This window comes from Epinephelus fuscoguttatus, linkage group LG17 (genome assembly GCF_011397635.1).
Source record: "Epinephelus fuscoguttatus linkage group LG17, E.fuscoguttatus.final_Chr_v1".
Classification (NCBI taxonomy): domain Eukaryota; kingdom Metazoa; phylum Chordata; class Actinopteri; order Perciformes; family Serranidae; genus Epinephelus; species Epinephelus fuscoguttatus.
In genome coordinates this window covers 23,124,594-23,143,723 of record NC_064768.1, presented here as the reverse complement: position 1 = coordinate 23,143,723, position 19,130 = coordinate 23,124,594, and the positions used below count along the sequence as shown (strand labels likewise).

At 39.0% G+C, this 19,130-nt stretch overlaps 1 protein-coding gene across 2 annotated transcripts; it reads left to right on the top strand.

Moving 5' to 3' along the window:
• Window positions 1-510: 510 nt before the first annotated feature.
• On the top strand, window positions 511-19,130 carry ptpn2b (protein tyrosine phosphatase non-receptor type 2b). Of its 2 annotated transcripts, XR_007451524.1 has the most exons (11): window positions 511-761; window positions 1,299-1,389; window positions 1,501-1,601; window positions 7,737-7,835; window positions 10,674-10,811; window positions 11,515-11,724; window positions 12,297-12,458; window positions 13,183-13,391; window positions 13,516-13,611; window positions 14,980-15,141; window positions 18,222-19,130. XR_007451524.1 is itself a non-coding variant. In XM_049602386.1 (10 exons), the coding sequence occupies exons 1-10, from the start codon at window positions 705-707 to the stop codon at window positions 18,241-18,243; spliced, it is 1,185 nt and encodes a 394-aa protein (XP_049458343.1). In that variant the 5' UTR covers window positions 512-704; the 3' UTR covers window positions 18,244-19,130. The 2 variants fall into 2 exon arrangements, 1 of the variants encoding a protein (XP_049458343.1); XM_049602386.1 differs by lacking the exon at window positions 14,980-15,141 and having other exon boundaries at window positions 512-761.

The following is a 19,130-nucleotide window of genomic DNA, read 5'->3' as shown; positions in this document are numbered from 1 at the left end:
AGTACAGTACAGCACAATACAGAACATTGCAGTACAGTATAGTATTGTATAGCATAGTTTAGTCTTGTCTAAAGTATAGTAAAGTAGGTCTTTAGTATAGTATTGTATTGTATTGTATTGTATTGTATTGTATGGCACAGTTTAGTCTTGTCTAAAGTAAAGTATAGCATAGGAGGCCTATAATAAAGTATTGTATATAAAAGTATAGTATAGTCTAGTCTACTATAGTCTAGTCTAGTCTAGTCTAGTATAGTATAGTATAGTATAGTATAGTATGAGGTATAGATAGAAGATATCGTGTAAGGTGCAATGTAATAGTAGTAATGATAATCTAATAGAACAGAGTAGATGTACAACGGATGCATGTCTGTGATATATCAACACCTATGTACAGAGATGTTGAGGTTGAGTGATCAGGTTGTTTGACATCTCGTGTGTTCACTGAATATCTTTGCTGTGTTTGTTTTTGACAGCCACTGGAGGACCTCTGTTGGCGCGTGCGCACAAGGTACTTCTTCAGATGTCAACTGCACCAGAGCAGAGAGACAACGGACAAACACTTAGCGCGAGCTCGTTAGCTTGGTGGGGAAGTAACGATTCTTTGACCAAAAGCTTCTCCAGCCTGAATAAAGTAATGAGGTAGACAGTCGGACAGCTGACTACACTTTCCTGGAGTACAACAGACTGGCAGTGCCACGGTGAAAATGGACAAGGAGTTTGAAGACATAGACTCAGAGGGCCGGTGGCAAAAACTGTACCTAGTAAGTCTGTTAGCATTGCTAGCACAAAGCTAATAGAGATAGTACTTCCAACGCGCATTAATTTAGTAATCTAACAATTCGGCTAGCTCATTAAATATCCGATATGTAACTTATTTATGCTCAATTTTCTGAATGTTTTTGTTTTTCGCCGGTTTTAATGTTTTCAGTTTTACTGTAGACACTGACACACTTTAATACGATAACGTGAATGTTACCGTAAGATATGTTACAGGCTTGTGCATGTGGTAGAAGCTCACTGTGATAAGCTACACCTTATCGTATTCACTTGTTTGACTTGTATACTTCATTTTACAAGTCGCATTTTATTTTGATAAGTCGTATAATGTTCGGGACTGAAAGTAAACTGCACACTGTGATTAATGGACAATCACATTTCAATAGGAAGTTACTGGTTTCATGTTGGCTCATACAAGTACAAGTAGTGGGGTGATTGTCAGTGTGCCTTAAAATTTGATATAAAACTTGTACATCTGGGGTTTTCTTGTTTCTAACGTAAATAATCTGTTGTTTCCCCAGGAAATAAGGAATCAGTCTCACGAGTGCTCCTACAAAGTGGCAAAGTATCCAGAGAACCGCAACCGAAACAGATACAGAGATGTCAGTCCATGTAGGTAACCATTTGTGGAGAGTTCAGCCAGGTTAAAATCTGATGTTCCTCTAAACCTCAAACAGTGTCTGTCAATCCCCAAATCATTTTCCCCTCTCATGCCGCCTGCAGTTGATCACAGTCGGGTGAAGCTGAAGAGCGCAGATAATGACTACATCAACGCAAGTCTGGTAGTCATGGAGGAAGCCCAGAGAAGCTACATATTGACTCAGGCAAGTCCAAGGCTTTTTATTCCAGTATAAACAAGCATGCACTATTATTACAACCTTAACACTGTCTTCAGATTGCTTGGTTTGTCTAACTAAACAGTCCACATTGCAAAGATATTCAGTTTACTCTCACATAAATCAAAGAAAATCTGAAAACTCCTAACAGTTGGGGAACCAGCAGCTGAAACTATTAATTGGTAATTTTATCTTAGTAGTTGCAAATGGAATTTTCGTCAGCTGACTAATGAGTTCATTGACTAATCATTCAGGCTCTGAAACAGTTCACTACTATACTTAACAAAAACCACAAAAAGTATAGCAACCTAAGAAGTCTAATGCAAGATTTTAACAGCTCACCATTCGTACTTGTTAGAAATAAATTTTTGCCATCACTGTATGGTAAACAGCAGTTTAGTTCCACTGGTAGAAGTCAGTCAGTTAGTGTTATCAGAAACTTGTGGCTGACAGATCGATATGCCAGAAAAGCAAATAACTGTGTTGATTGGCTGAACAGGTCAGTTCTGTTTTACAGACTGCATTTTGAATTGTGTGTGTAAATGTTATGTCACTGAGTGCCAAGGCTGATACGGAGAGCTTTGTTGGTTTACTGAAATTATTCAGTGGTTTGTAAAGTATCTGTATCACTGTTTTAAGTTACCTGCAGGGAGTGTGTGTGATTATGAGACACATCATGTGTGTGTTTATGTAGCTACAAAGTAAAGTAGATCTGGGGAATGTCTGCTCTCTCTGTTGCTATATCTCTAAAATATTTAGTAATTCACTGATTAGTAGTAGCCTATTTCCGTTTCTAACAAGCAAATGATAATCTCATTATATTGTAATATTTATCAATAATTGTTGACTTGTTTTAATATACACATGAGCACAGGAAGTTATTTATTTTCTCACTTAACTTTTTATTAGATTTTTCAGAGAGGTATTAACAGAACACCACAACATCCACACAAAAAAATAATACAATAAAATACACACACACACAAAATAAAATTATGTTGCAATGATTAGTTATCTGGAAATGTTTCAATATTTATACAAATATACTCTAGTTAGGCATTCATTTAGTTATTGTCATGTCTTATACAGTACAGGCCAAAAGTTTGGACACACCTTCTCATTCAATGCGTTTTCTTTTTTTTCATGACTATTTACATTGTAGATTCTCACTGAAGGCATCAAAACTATGAATGAACACATGTGGAGTTATGTACTTAACAAAAAAAGGTGAAATAACTGAAAACATGTTTTATGTTCTAGTTTCTTCAAAATAGCCACCCTTTGCTCTGATTACTGCTTTGCACACTCTTGGCATTCTCTCCATGAGCTTCAAGAGGTAGTCACCTGAAATGGTTTTCCAACAGTCTTGAAGGAGTTCCCAGAGGTGTTTAGCACTTGTTGGCCCCTTTGCCTTCACTCTGCGGTCCAGCTCACCCCAAACCATCTCGATTGGGTTCAGGTCCGGTGACTGTGGAGGCCAGGTCATCTGCCGCAGCACTCCATCACTCTCCTTCTTGGTCAAATAGCCCTTACACAGCCTGGAGGTGTGTTTGGGGTCATTGTCCTGTTGAAAAATAAATGATCGTCCAACTAAACGCAAACCGGATGGGATGGCATGTCGCTGCAGGATGCTGTGGTAGCCATGCTGGTTCAGTGTGCCTTCAATTTTGAATAAATCCCCAACAGTGTCACCAGCAAAACACCCCCACACCATCTCCTCCTCCATGCTTCACAGTGGGAACCAGGCATGTGGAATCCATCCGTTCACCTTTTCTGTCTCACAAAGACACGGTTGGAACCAAAGATCTCAAATTTGGACTCATCAGACCAAAGCACAGATTTCCACTGGTCTAATGTCCATTCCTTGTGTTTCTTGGCCCAAACAAATCTCTTCTGCTTGTTGTCTCTCCTTAGCAGTGGTTTCCTAGCAGCTATTTGACCATGAAGGCCTGATTCGCGCAGTCTCCTCTTAACAGTTGTTCTAGAGATGGGTCTGCTGCTAGAACTCTGTGTGGCATTCATCTGGTCTCTGATCTGAGCTGCTGTTAACTTGCGATTTCTGAGGCTGGTGACTCGGATGAACTTATCCTCAGAAGCAGAGGTGACTCTTGGTCTTCCTTTCCTGGGTCGGTCCTCATGTGTGCCAGTTTCGTTGTAGAGCTTGATGGCTTTTGTGACTCCACTTGGGGACACATTTAAAGTTTTTGCAATTTTCCGGACTGACTGACCTTCATTTCTTAAAGTAATGATGGCCACTCGTTTTTCTTTAGTTAGCTGATTGGTTCTTGCCATAATATGAATTTTAACAGTTGTCCAATAGGGCTGTCGGCTGTGTATTAACCTGACTTCTGCACAACACAACTGATGGTCCCAACCCCATTGATAAAGCAAGAAATTCCACTAATTAACCCTGATAAGGCACACCTGTGAAGTGGAAACCATTTCAGGTGACTACCTCTTGAAGTTCATCGAGAGAATGCCAAGAGTGTGCAAAGCAGTAATCAGAGCAAAGGGTGGCTATTTTGAAGAAACTAGAATATAAAACATGTTTTCAGTTATTTCACCTTTTTTTGTTAAGTACATAACTCCACATGTGTTCATTCATAGTTTTGATGCCTTCAGTGAGAATCTACAATGTAAATAGTCATGAAAATAAAGAAAACGCATTGAATGAGAAGGTGTGTCCAAACTTTTGGCCTGTACTGTATATGTTCCTTTTTTTTCAGTTCTTTTTAAATGTATTCTCTTTGACTCTCAAAACATATGACAACTTTTCCATAACTTAAATATCTTGGATAATTTCCAGCCAGTGTTCCTGATTTAATTTCATGATTTTTAAAAATATATTTTTCAAGAACATAGCGGGGAAAAAAGAAAAGTAAAGAAAAGGAAATTAATGAAATGAATGTTATTTATTTATCAAAAATATTTATGTGGAGGTCTTCGATTATTTTTTTACCTAAGTGTTTTCATTTTTATAATTATTGACTTCATTAATGCTTGCAGTGTTTGAGAAAATATGGTGTATTTTTAAACCTCAGACAGTTAAACTGGCTCAATTTTACATCCTCTTATACATTTTTTGTCATAGACTGGAGGAAGACTAAGCGAGGTGATACATAGTTAAGTAATAGCTTTCTATATGAATCAATATTATTTGTCATATACTCTGTCCTCACAACACACTATGATGTTAGTGTACAGTAGGGCTGGATGACAAGGAGGAAATTTAATATCACAGCATTTTTGACCAAATACCTCTATCAATGCAGAGACAATATTGTAGGGTTGACTTTTGGTGTGTTCACAAAATATTTGCAATATATTATTTTTGATAAATAACCAATAGTTATGCCTATAATTAGTGGGTAAAGACAACTAATAGAACAGCTAGAACAGTCTGGTAAATTCAGAAAATTACTGTAATGCAGCCCATAAAACCAGGAAAATACAACACATACGACAGTACGATATCCAGAATCTAATATAATAATATATTATTGTTATTGATTGTAACCATGCCTACAACAGAACAAGCAACAGTCTTAATTATTGGGCCAGAGTGATGAGTTTTAACTTGCATAATAGAGAGAAAAGCTATTAAAAATCTCTGACTTGATGTTTTAACAGTAAAGAGACAAACCTGTTGGGGAGAAACTATGTCATGACAACCCTGGTTGGATGCTTTCTCTGTTTTGCTGGTTACCTCATGATAGACTGATCCTAGTCAGCTGCTTGGTATTGACAACTGCTTGTATGATCATAAATATTTTCTGAGTACTTCTCACAATTATTTTTAAGATAACTATTATCTAAGGATCAGCTTTATGTGCGTCATTGGCTGTTGGGTTTAAATCATGTTCCTTATCACTGAGATGTTTGTATTTTTTTAGTCTTTACTATTGAAATCATACTACCACTAGTTGTGTGATTACACTGACACAGAAACTAGTAAAAATGGAAGAACAACACAGAGGTTTTCTTATTTTATTAAATACAAAGAGAAAATAGTGCTTAAATGGTAGTTTAGAAGCAAATTGTGGTCTTGACAGTGTTGTATTCGTAAGTGGTTTTTCATGGGTGCTGCTGTGTAAAAATTAGTGTGTATAAATTATTGAGGACAAAATGTGAAATAATTTGTAAAGCCAAAGTAATCAACAGTGGTCCCTAAACAGAAACTCAACATAAGGGCGTCTCCATCCCACACAACTTTGAATATTCTCATATCTTCAGGAAATGAAAGGACAAAAAACCACTTAACTTTTTCATGTGATGATTTTTTTTTTTTATTTTTTTTTTTTTTTTTTGTCTTGCTAACATGACCACAAAAAACTGAGACCGGACTGATAAATCTGATTCTTGTTCATTCTTGTACACTGAACACTGCTTCAGTCATTTAAAGCCACAGGAAGTTTGCGTAATTCAACATGACAAGACTGAAATGTCAGTTCTTACGGTAATAGTGAACTGTAGCCCTCCCTAGTAATTTAAGAATTATACAACAGGCAGACATTTCTGGGATGCTATCCAAGAAAAATATGTCAGCCTTTTGAGAAATGCTTTGTTTGATGTTCAGTAACATCCTGTGACTTCGTGTCACAACAGTTTTGGTGGCAGTTCTTTTCACGGTTTGTGTGCGTTGGTTCTTTTGAGGTGAGGTAAAGATTGTACCATTCATCTGTGGTTTGTAAAGCAAGTATTTCACTGTTGGAAAGATGGTCTTTTCATAAATCTGGGCTGTCTATGCAGCAGAAAGTCACAAGTACTTTTGAAATTGGTGCTACATTACCAAAGGAAAAAGGTAGAAAGAAGAGATAGAAAACCTACAACTACCGGAATGCTCTGTGCCACACTGGACCAACAAATGCTCCCAGTGGTGGATGACATAAGGAGTTGGGCAATAGGACAGCTGGCTGGTAAAAAACAGTCTCATATTACTGTTAAACAGGAAGCTAAAATATATTTCTAAAAACATTTTAGGCGAGAAATAAGCAACAAAGTGAAAGAATTGTAGTTCATATTTGATCAGCACTGTCTGTTTATACTGTTTGATCTCAGTATTTTCAGCCTCCGTTTTTCCAATAGAAGAAACAATATGGAGCCCACTTCTTCTGCACGGAGCCAAACAGTGCACTAAAATATTTTCCTGAAAACATTTGAGGTGGGAGATAGGCAATACAGTAACAGAATCTTGGTTTATCTGGCTTTACAGTTCGATCTGAGTTTGAGAAAGGGGTGTCTGTTTCTATCTCTCTCAATCAGCTTCTACAGTCTTTGTGCCCTAATGTGGATGTACAATCTATAGTTGGGCAAGAGCAAAAATCAGCTGGCAGATAATTAGGTCGATCTGGCTGCTCGTTAAATGGAGGGAAGTTTAAAATGTTTCATTTACACATACTACCCACATTGTTATGATACAAAGCTGGTTGAAAATCGACAGAGTATCCCTTTAAGGTAATTCAGTCTGTAATTAATCATCAGGTTTCTTGTTACACATTGAAAAATACAAGAAAAATGTTTAAAAAGCCAAACATTGGAGGCAGTGCTTGCTAATGTCCAATTAATGTTGGTCTCCTGAAATAGAGGATCCTTCAACAAAAGTGCAGGAGTTTATTCTGCACCTGGTCCACAGCCCTTTAATTATCTGCATCCTAATATACACAACAGCAAACTGTGCTGCTGTGCATGATGATTTTACTTTTAATGCTGTTTATACATCTCATTGGATTTACATGACAGGAAAAGCAAGCAAAGCAAATACTTGGTTACAGTTGGCAGTGTCCATGTCTTTGTGTATGTTATCTCTGTATTATCACCATCATAAGACATTTGACATTTGTTATTGCACCTCACAGAGAGCAGTTTTCTCAACTCAACCACATCATAACCTTTACAAGTCTTGACCTTTAAATAAACATGTTATCATTCAGCAAATCTCCTCTGCACAACTATCACATTAATAAACAGTCCCACGCCTGATGCGTTCACTGTTCACTCACACCTGGAAGATTACACACATTTCCATTGCAAATTATTTCTCAAATCCCCACTGGACTCATTTCCTCCTGCCATGTAACTGATGCAAGTGTTTTTTGTATCTGTGTGTGTGTTTGTTGTCCACAGGGCCCGCTCAGGAACACCTGCGGCCACTTTTGGCTCATGATCTGGGAGCAGAAGACCAAGGCGGTCATCATGCTCAACAGGGTCATCGAGAAAGGCTCAGTAAGTGCACTGCATAATGATAACAAGACATTATATTGTCTGGTCTGACATCCGTTGCTTGTCTGGTGCGTACACACACACACACACACACACACACACACACACACACACAGATAGACTGCTGAATAGACCACAGAAAAGACTAGTCATACACACTAGTCTTTTCTCGTCAGCAAAATAACAGGAATTCAGTGTTTTGACAGCATGTCCACGGATGCATGTGAGGAACTGGGATGCAACCCAACCTCTCACCTCCTTTTAAATCCAGTGATCCTGCAATGTGCCGATTAAACACACACACACACACACACATACACTAACACAACACTTACACTCTCAGAACAGCTGTGATCTCTCTTTTTCTCAGTAAAGCAGCTGGAGTGGATCTTGCCGGGTCATGAGATTCCCTCACTGTTTTCTTGGAAATAGAAGATAAAGAGTACCTAGTCCACAGATATTATTAACCTCACAAGGATCTTTTATGTAGGCCAGCTCTCCAATCCTGCAGAGGGGAGGTTGCATAATAGACTTACCCTCAACACATTCTGGCCATTGTCTGTTAACTAAGAAGGTACTGAATAGGATTGAACCAGTCACCTTTTTCAAATTAATTCCTGTAAATAAATAAATAATATTTTAAAAAAATAAATAATAATAATAATAATGATGATGATGATTTCCAACAAGGGATGGGAATCACTAGAGGCCCCATGTTACAGTATCATCACAGTCTTTAAGTCCTGATAACGTATTAGTGCGACTTTAAATGTTTTGCGATATGCCACCATTTAGAGTCATTGATGATCACTGTGATAAATAAAAATGAAATATTGATAACATTTTAATTGTACACATAAGATAACATTGTGTAAATAATTCAGCACATCTAAAATATTTCTGTTTCTTTCCATTCTCGCTTTGCCTCCCTCCCCCAGTGACATCCATTGCCTTTTCACTCTCTGTGAAGTTTACTTGCTCTTTTTGTATGATTGTCTGACTGTACAGTTACGGTAACAGACTCTCTCTCCACCTCCCTATACTTGTATTTTGAATGTCAATCATTTGCCAAAGAAAGAGCCAAAACTCACAATAAACAAAGTTAAAGATTAATTTGACTGACGGAATTATAGATGGAAAAAAAAAAATCATAGATGTAGCAATAATATCGTTATTGTGGACACTTTTGGAAGCAATGATCATGTAGTGAAAATCTGATATTGTGCCAGCCCTATGCTGAGTATCGCAATAACATATAATGCAATATGTTACAATTTTACATTTTTTAACTGCAGATTATGTCCCCAAAGGAAACCTTAGTCAACATTTGTTTTATCTAATAAGTTACAGTTTGCATGATTCAGTCTGCTTATCTTACCCTAATCTTTTATGTATTTATTTTATTATTCTAGAATGCTACCAAATGTTTAATTTTTATTTGCAATATTATTAATTTATATAATAAAAAAATCAAACCAATCAAACCAATCACCAAACCGACTTCAGAGAACTGACGGTGATGAAGGCCCCCTGCTGCGTCGCCTGACGTTGCCGTGTCTCGTCCAAAGAAGTTGCAAATGAGCACACCACAAAGACTTAAAGGCTCTCTAAGTCTTCCTAGGCTTGGCGGTGCCAATGTCTCATGGTCTCGTGCACACATGAACTCGGTGCCCAGAGAGGCAGTTAGAGCTACAGGCTACAATGAGGCTAAAAGGCGAGCTAGCTCCGTTGTGTTTGATAACATTGTTGAACATAAACAGAAGTGAAGTGTTTTAGAGCCTGTAGCTCTAACTGCCTCTCTGGGCACCGAGTTCACGTGTGCACGAGACCGTGAGACATTGGCACCGCGTTCATGTGTGTGCTTGCTTTCGCTGGTCTTGCACTGGCTGGTTGGTGCAGCAACCAAAATGTTTTTGTTGCCATTTGCAGATCCTGCGCTGCCAACAGAGACCGGACTTTTTCACAGCATATTCAGAGGACATGTAGCTAGCGGATCGTGAGGAGATATTTGCTGTGTGTGACAAAAACTTTTCAAGCTTAGGAAGACTTAGAGAGCCTTTAAGCCACAATCATCCAGCATGTGTGTTCTGTTCCTGCATGAGAGGAAATAACTCCACACCAGCAGATGGCTGTAATCTGTACTCATCATTCAAAAAGGGAAACCGAAAGACCATCTTGATGCCATTTAGCCAATTAGTACATTAGCAACATAATGCAATGTTGAAAGAACAAATAATATTTTCAGTGCGCCAGTGAACAATAACACAAACCATCACGAAATATTTCTGCTAAAGAGCTCAGTGGCTAAAGAAGAGCAGTCTTATCTTTATGTAACTAGTGTTTTGGTCCCACTCCCTCCTGACTTTATCTCTTTGTTTACAATCCTCACTTCTGTCTCTTTGCGTGCGCTGATTTGATCTGCCAGTCAGAGTGATTGCATTCACAGACGGGCTCTGCAGTTGCAGATGCCGGTTTAGCATGCTGAATCAGCGGAAAAAAGTCAGCTAGCGCCAACAAGGGCCAACAGTGCGGGACACGCCACACCGACGAAGGCAGCAGACACTCACCAGTGGCCCAAACTTTGACTGACGGCCAACTGTCAGCTTGGTGTGTCAGGGCCTAAAGTTGCAACAAAATCTACGAGATATGAAAGCTGTGATACAGTATTGTGGTGTCACAAAACAAAGGTTGGATTTGGTGTATAAATGTATAGTTGTTTAATGCTAACGGGAAAGCAGCATATTGCCACGTCTGCTTTTCATCAGATGGATTTCTTTTTCAGAGGTTAAACTTATTTTGGTGTCTCTCACCATGTTTGTCTCCTTTTTCTTTGTGTGACAGGAAAAGTGTGCCCAGTACTGGCCCACAGCCGATGAGAGGGAGATGGCCTTCAGAGACACACGTTTCTTGGTCACGCTGTTGTCGGAAGACATCAAGTCTTACTACACCACCAGAGTGCTGGAGCTGCAGAACATGAGTGTAGGCCAGAATATTACGTAAAACAAAGAGCAGTTTAAGGTGTCAAAGAAGAGCTAGAATGGTTTGAGTGTCACACCAAGATGCATCACATGGACAGATGTTGCCTGAGGTTTCATAAAACTGAGAACATCATCATTCATCACCAACGCTTATTGTTTTCTGTTTGCACATTTTCACAGACTTTCAAACAGATTGAGCTGAGTTTTATGCTCCCACACATTCAAAGTGTGTAGGTGTGGAAAAAAAAAATGCAAAGGAGCTGTAGATTATGCAGCGCAGCAATTTCAGTATGTAAAATACACAGCCTGTGCTTAAACTACAGTGTTTCTGTTGCAAACTTTAATGTTGTTAATTTCTGTTATCCATCTTTCACCTGTTTTTATATTAAAAATGATCACATATATTTTAAATTTTTTAAAAAAAGGAAAAAAAGAAAATTTAACTGCCGAGGTGATCACAAGAAAAATAAGTTTTAGAAAGAAGTAAACACACATGTCTTGGTTTGCTGTTTTGGCGTGGCAAGTTTTCAGAACGTGGTTTGTTGCATGAATTGAAACTGAAACTTTTGGAAATGTTTGCTTAGTGTAGCTTGCAAACACTGCTGAAATAACATGTCACCTCAGACAGATAAAAATCAGCACTGACATTTTTGTAACAAAGTGTTGTACCTGTTTATGAAGCCTCTGTTTGTCTGCTTCCACAGACGGGGGAAAAGAGAGAGATCTACCACTTTCATTACACCACGTGGCCTGATTTTGGTGTCCCAGAGTCACCGGCATCCTTCCTCAACTTCCTCTTCAAAGTGCGGGAATCGGGAACACTGGGGGTGGATCACGGGCCGGCTGTAGTGCACTGCAGCGCTGGAATTGGACGCTCGGGGACGTTTTCATTAGTCGACACGTGTGTGGTCCTGGTAGGTCCTGCCTCTTTGTTTGTATCAGTGTATCCATATTCTGACTAATACATGCTTTTTATGTTCTTTGACACAGTCAATTGATGCATTATTTAGACAGACAGTATATTAGTTAACATCTTTAAATATATATTTCACCAAAATAACTAATTCTGTGAAAAAATACATCAAACATTTTCCATTTTTTTTGTGACAGACAGCCATTTTCTTGATTTACGCCTGAGATGAAAAATAATTTGAGGGCAAATTGAAATTGTTTAAAGTTTAAATAAACTGATACATTTTCTGATTGATACTTGTTGCAGAGGTTAGTTAAAAAAAGAGAGAAAAATACTGAAGAAAAACACCTCAAACACTAGTATGTGGTTATTATTATTCCTACATAAACCTACCTCTGCATGGGACAACATATATATATACTGACCTTTACACTGACCTGCAGTGCTTGAATACAAAAGATGATTTATCCAAAAATCAGTTTTAAGTTTGTTTATAGATAATCGGAAAAGTTCTTAAAAAGCACTCAATTTAAGTGGGTTAGTGGAGCTGATTTACTTTGCTGTCATATCTAGATGGATAAGAGGAAAGACCCCTCATCAGTAGACATCAAAAGCATCCTGCTGGACATGAGAAAGTACCGCATGGGCCTGATCCAGACCCCTGACCAGCTGCGCTTCTCCTACATGGCTGTCCTCGAAGGATCCAAGTACATCATGGGAGACTTGTCTGTACAGGTACCTGCACCACACACACCATCACCAATTCTATCAACCAGTACACCTGAGTACCGCCTCCTCCCCATTCTATCTCTAGTTGTAAACCTAGAGACCTGTCCTGTTTTCTCAGTTGTTTATTTTATACTTATTCAGTCTGTGCGTGCTCAAAATCACATACTGCACATCAAGGGAAATAAAAGTTTGCCAGCAAATGAGCCACAGTGTGAACAGTTTTTCAATCTAAAGGATCATTGACATGATGGTATTGTGGAGTTTTCATTGAACTTACTTGCTTAAGATTGATTTGCATTAGATAATTATTGTGACACGGCAGACTGAGAACAAGTTAAAGCCATTTGATTCACTACATTAATTCACTGGCAGGAGATAGATGAAAGAAGGCTGTTATAGATCTCCCATCTTGTTATCAGAAGCTACTGGCCAGGCCTCCAGTGTTAATCACAGAGAAAGAACCAAACACTTCCCAGGAATTTGAGTTTATAAAGATGTTAATTGTTTCATGAAAATGGAAAAGTATCACAATAAAATGCTGCCTAAAGGGAAACAATAGACAAAAAGAGAAACTGCTGCCTAACTGATGCAATCTGAGAAGTTAAAAACTAATGGTCAAAATATAAAATGAAAAGTCTGTAATATATCCCTCACAAATTATTTTGTATTTATTTATTGCAGCATTAGAAAAAAAAGTTAAGTAAACGATCTTCCCCTTCTCTTTGTGTAGAAACAGTGGCGGGAGTTGTCCAAAGAGGATCAGGAGCCGACATCAGAGTCTCCGCCCTCAACTCAGCCTCAGGCCAGGTGTCCGACAGAGCGACACAACGGCAGCCAATGGGGAGGTCAGCTGGAGGAGGGAGAGGACTACAGACAGGACAGCAAAGTACCAGCACCATCTCCCTGCAAGGAACAGGAACAGGATGGCGGCACAACAAAGTCAGTACACTCAGTCTAGCCATTACTCATAATCAGTCGATAAATGTTCTGCATGGATCATTGGTGGTTTTTCTTTTTCGATCACTGGACCGACAGCTGTTTAAACATTTTCCTCTTAATGCAGCAAACGACGCAGAGAGGACAGCATCTCCAAATCAGGCACAGCCAAGACACCCCAAAGCAAGCCAAGGACAAATGACTCAGAGAAGAAGAGAAAAAGGTGATTATATATTTCAGGCAAAACCAACTCTTATTTTTCACGTATAAAGTGTGAAGTTGTTATGACCTTCCAGGGTGATTTATCAAACCCCATCACAGTGCCTCACTAGTTTTCATTACATGCTGTTTTTTTATACTGCCAAATGTGATACGCAAACTTTCAAGCCTCGTTTCCAAACAGTCCGATTCAGTTCACTTCAGTTCATTACACGTTGCGTTTCCATTTTCAAAAGTTGTTGACGAGACCAGTAGAACTGTTAAATTCCGTCCTGTTTTTTCACCCTACCCCTGTTTAAGTGCCAGGCACACTGATCTGATACCAAAGAGATGGAGCTAGAAACACTGTAGTGCATTGTTTGGTCAGGAGAGAATTGTCACTCTTGCTCTACAAGGAGACAATAATCCACTATTTTTAAATATCACATCGATTGCGATGGAGACTCTCAACACTACAGCCTTTTCCATTTAGTTCTGAAAATGTCAGCATGCAACCCCTTAGACGATCAGTGAGGTGCAGACGTTTCCCTGCATCAGCCGTGATAAGGAAATTTAGGAAGAGCTGGATATAGCAGTGAAGTGGCTGTTATCGGGCAACAACCCCGCCTGTGTTTAAGGGTACTGTCTGCGGTGGAAACAGATCTAGGGTTTAGGTGCATTTCCATTGGGGTTACATGCTGTTGTAAAGGTACTATACTGAAAGTGTTTGGTGGAAACGCAACTATATAGTCAACACAGACTGTGAAAACCAGATTTAATCCATTGTATTTGTTGCTGGTGTTGTTGCAATCCCTATATAACTAATAAAGGGATAATTGTGATAATACATACATACGTTATAATGATCCTTAATGGGAGATGTAGGAAGTCTGCAGTGTGTAAACACAGTGCGTGCTTCCTAGTTTTCTAGTTCCCTCTAGACAGAAAGAGAGGCAGCATTTTTACCTCTTGTGATGTAAAAGTGAAGCCAAAGAAGAAAAGATATGAGTCAGTGTTTACCCGTATTTCTTTTAACCCCACAGAGGGAATCCAGGCAGGCTTTCCCAGTGCATGACTCAACCTGCTAATAGCAGAAATAAGACATCATACAGTGCTGATTTTCTCTTTCCCTCTCGCTCAACATTCTCAGTCATTTAGTGTGAAGCCACCACCAGTGTAGCTACCTGACAACTACTCTCACAAAGGCGCGATGTTTAGCCCTGATGAAGCACTTATTTCTGATGACTGTGCACCTCCAAAAATGGCTCACTAAGTCATTTCTCAGAAGCCTCCCCTTTGTTGTGTGACATGTCAGTGTTGTTCCAGTAATTCGGCCCAAACTGCACCATTTCTGACAAGCTCTCACTCTGCTGTTGTGGTTCTTCTTGGACAGTTTGGGCTGCATTTGCTGCACATGACAAGAGCTGGCCTGTCCAGTGGGGGGCAGTGTATCGTTACCCCCCTCTGTGACAGCAACAACAACCTTGAGGAGCACATTTAGAGGACGAAGTTTACCCACAGCTTTTAAAAAGAACGCCTACTCTTGTACATGGAGGTGTGTGTGTGGGGGTGTACTTGGTATCTGCTGTGTGTTTGTTTTTGTGGAGGCTTTGATCTTTTTTTTCATGATTTGCTTGTCCTCTGTGGTTTGGAGTTGTCAGTTTTGGTTGCACTCTAGCATGGCGCGTGTGTGTGTGTGTGTGTGTATGTGTTTACATTTGTGGTTTATGGTTGTTGAAGCTCTTAAATGTCAGGCTGGGTTGGAATAATGAAAGGTGCTAAATCAGTCCATGCATCATATATTCAAATTTGGTGGCATTTCTTTATCTTTGTTGAGTCCTCAAATGCTATTGCTCCCGCCTCCGCAAAACACAATTATAATCAACAACCACAAAAGTTTTCACCCCACTAAACCACTTCTTTGAACATTAAAGTGCTGCTGTTTTGTTGGCAAGTAAGGTGGTTAGGACAGAGACAGTTATACTAAGGAAGAACTAAATAAATTAGCAGTGAAGGATAAATTCTTGTCCTGGTTCAGTCCGACACACTAAATGTGCTGGGGCAAGCTTGTAAGTTTGCTGCATGTTCCTGTGGTTTTACGGCTGTTCTTACCTCTCAGAGTTGTTTCATGAGGTTTATGTTTCTTCATCTTAACATGGCAGCTTTCCTAATTGGTTTGTTGGTTTTAAACTGCAACAGTTGTGTTTTGGCCTTGTTACAGTTTGAATGAGAGTTGGATGTTTGAAATTCTTTAGACATTTGTTGATTTAATAAGCTGGAGGACTACTGAACAGTTAAAGCATTTGGTTTCTTTTACTGTAGTTTTTCAAACTAGATATTTAGGGCTGCAACTACATCATTAATCTATCTGCTGATTAATCAGTTTGGTCTACAGAATTTCTGGAAATAGTGAAAATACCCAATGTTCTTTTTTTCCCCAAAATCTCTAGAATAATCAGTTTATGATCACATCAGACAAACATCAAAATTAACAAACTAATAAGGGAATGCTGGGTATATTTGCTTTGAAAATGACTCTTGTTTTATTATCAAAATAGTTACTGATAAATTTTCTGTTAAATTAAGTTAGTGTTTGACCTCTATAGATATTCACCCTGTAAAAATGCTGTTATTAATACAAGTTAAATGTAGTAGTTGTGTTGATATGAGTAGGTTGTAGCAGTAGAAGGCACAAAATACTACATCTATAGCACAGACTGTATAAAAATAATGGACATAGCCACTGTACCGTCACCCACTGATTTGTGGACTCAGAAGTCTCAGATTTTTGGAGTCAGAAGTGATCGTGTTTGAACAAGAGCTGTTTACAGATGTAGTTAATTGTGTTAATGCTAATGCTAATTTTTGCTAGTAAAAAACAGGTATGAATTCATTAAAACAAAATGCACTTGCCAGAGAAAACTGAACATCCAACTCCTTATAGGGTCTTTTAGTACAACCAAAGACTGAACAAAAGTTTGCAGTTAACGTAAATGAACTGAAAACATGTAAGGAAACTACATGATGATTGATGATGCAGCAACCTGTGGGGCTGAAAAATTAAGCCAACGCAGAAGTACCAAAAACTGCAGTTCCTCTAATGGCCACTTGAGGCTGGCTCCAGAAGCCAGTCAATCCACAGACCCCCGTGTTAAAATGCCAAACTTTACAGCAGAAATAAAAATGGTACAAAATCATTTTTGTCTATATCCCTAATTTCCCTGTTCACTGTACGAGAGGTGGATTTTTATATAACTCGGCCATTGACATTTTATTAAGGCTGAAAGTTGTGCATATTAAGGCCATGGCTGCTTTAAGTGACAGGTGGGTGCAGTCTGCTACCACAGTGACAGTGTTGGTTAGGTAACGTTACCATAGCATAACTCCGGACTCAGAGTATAGGCATAGCTGTAGCTGTTGCTATCTAAGTGTGTTTCCAGTCCATTAAAGTTAATTGTTATGTTTTGGTTACCTAAAAAAAAGTCTTGTTCAGTGTTGGAGGAGTTGGATGTTCAGTAATTCTGGTTAGTACAGTTTATTTTGATGGTTTTAAGAAGTTTTTTTGGTAACAAAAATTATCATTAGCACAATTACTACAGTTAAACATACAGTAGCTGTAATAGCATGCTAACCAAGCTGGCAGCTAGCATTATGGTTAGCTTCACCCTCAATCCAAATATGGTCACTTCTGACTCCAACAATCCAAGATGGCGACGGCCAAAATGTCAAACTTGAAGCACCAGTGGGTGACGCCACGGTGGCTGCGTCCCCTCTTTTAAACAGTCTATGGGGATTTACTCTCTTTGGGAGCCCGCCTCAAGTAGCTATTTAGTTGTACTGCACTATTTGGAACTTCACGTTGGCTTCATTTTTTAGCCCTGGAGGTTGCTGCTTGATCTATAGCCAAACAGCTTGGCAGCATCACCTACCCTGGACTTAGCAGATTTAAATGACCTCAGTGCATAACCTTTGTACTGTTGGATTTCTAACCAGGAAGTAGGCCACGGTGCTCATCTCAAGTGCAGAGAGTCCGACCAGCAGGCCAAAAATCCAGAAATACCCCTTAAATAGACAAAAACAGAAATTAACCAGAGAATATTTGACATCGTTGCTTGATAATCGACCTAAATGATTAATCGGTGGTCAGATTTGTTGCTGATAAATTTTCTGTTCATAACTAATCAAATAATCAACTTACTGTTGAAGCTCAGCTCTTATCTTCAAAACTCTGCTACATCATGCTGGTCTCAGTCTAGCTCAAAAATTAATAATCTAATCGTGTTCTAACGCTCTTAATGAAAATTTTCTTGAACTGTTGAAGCTGTGAACATCTGCACACGGTGTGACATGTTGCTTGTTAAACATGACTGCTTTCGCTGCATTTATACTCAATCTAACGTTGGCGTGATCAAAGTGATCCAAGATGCCGTATCGTGCCACAGCTCCTGCTTCCAGTTGAGCAAAGCTTCCTTTAGATTTCTGCTTTCTGTGGTTTACTTATATCTTCACCAAGCTGAAGATGCTAACTTGATCGTGTGGCATGAGTTCCTTTGATCACTCTTGAGCTTCACTGAAAATAAATAGAAAATAATGTTCAGAGTTCAACCTCTTTAAATACTTTTTGTCTCCTGACAGGGCGAAAACCAGTGACTGCTAACCACCTCCACCTGCAGCCATGCACCTATAGCTCTGGCAGCGAAGCCAACATCGGCAGGGATCTCCAGCTCTCTCCCAACCTCTGTGTCCTTCCTCCTCAACTCCAAACCATTCTTCCTCACCTCCACCTCAACAGCCAGTTCTCCTCTTGTTATTGCTTTTATTTTTGTCCCAGCCCTGAAACATTATTCAGCCACCAAACACACCTCCCTCTTCATCCACCCGTTAGCGGCATGTCACTCCTCAGTCCTCCACCTCACAGGTCCCTCGTGTCTCCTCACCCTCTCTAAACTGTTTACAGCAGACACTTCGACATTCTTTGAAGACAGCACATTTGAAGAGAAGAACACACCAGCGCTCTCTCCCTCCGTCACACCTCAACCACAGCCTATGCTGCTTCTGGAGTCATAATTTTATTTTTTTTTTAATTTGCTTTAATAATATTATTTGCAGCTTTGTCATTCTGTTATGCTTCTTTGCATTTATGCATTCAAGACTGATACTAGGAGCTATGCATTGCCAATTTGTAATGCTGTTCATATGTGTATTTTTAGAAAAACCTTTTTCAGAGGCAAAAATAAATATGCTCTATTTTTTATAAGGAATTACTTGAAGTTTTTCACAGTGTTGGGGGTTGTGCTGCCTCCTCCCACATGAGAAATTCAGTGGCATGTAATGTCCATGATGTACATAGTGTTCTTTTTAAAAAGATGTGTAAAAAGACATATTTTTGCTTGTTTAAAAAAAAAAAAAAAAAAAGGACAATGTTACATATTTGAATACAGTAGAAAGCTGATTTGATGACTTGTTCTCCTTTTGAAATGAAATCGTCTTAAGTTTCTCTTTCTCTTAGAGTGTAATCTACAAATAAAACTGGTATTATCTAGT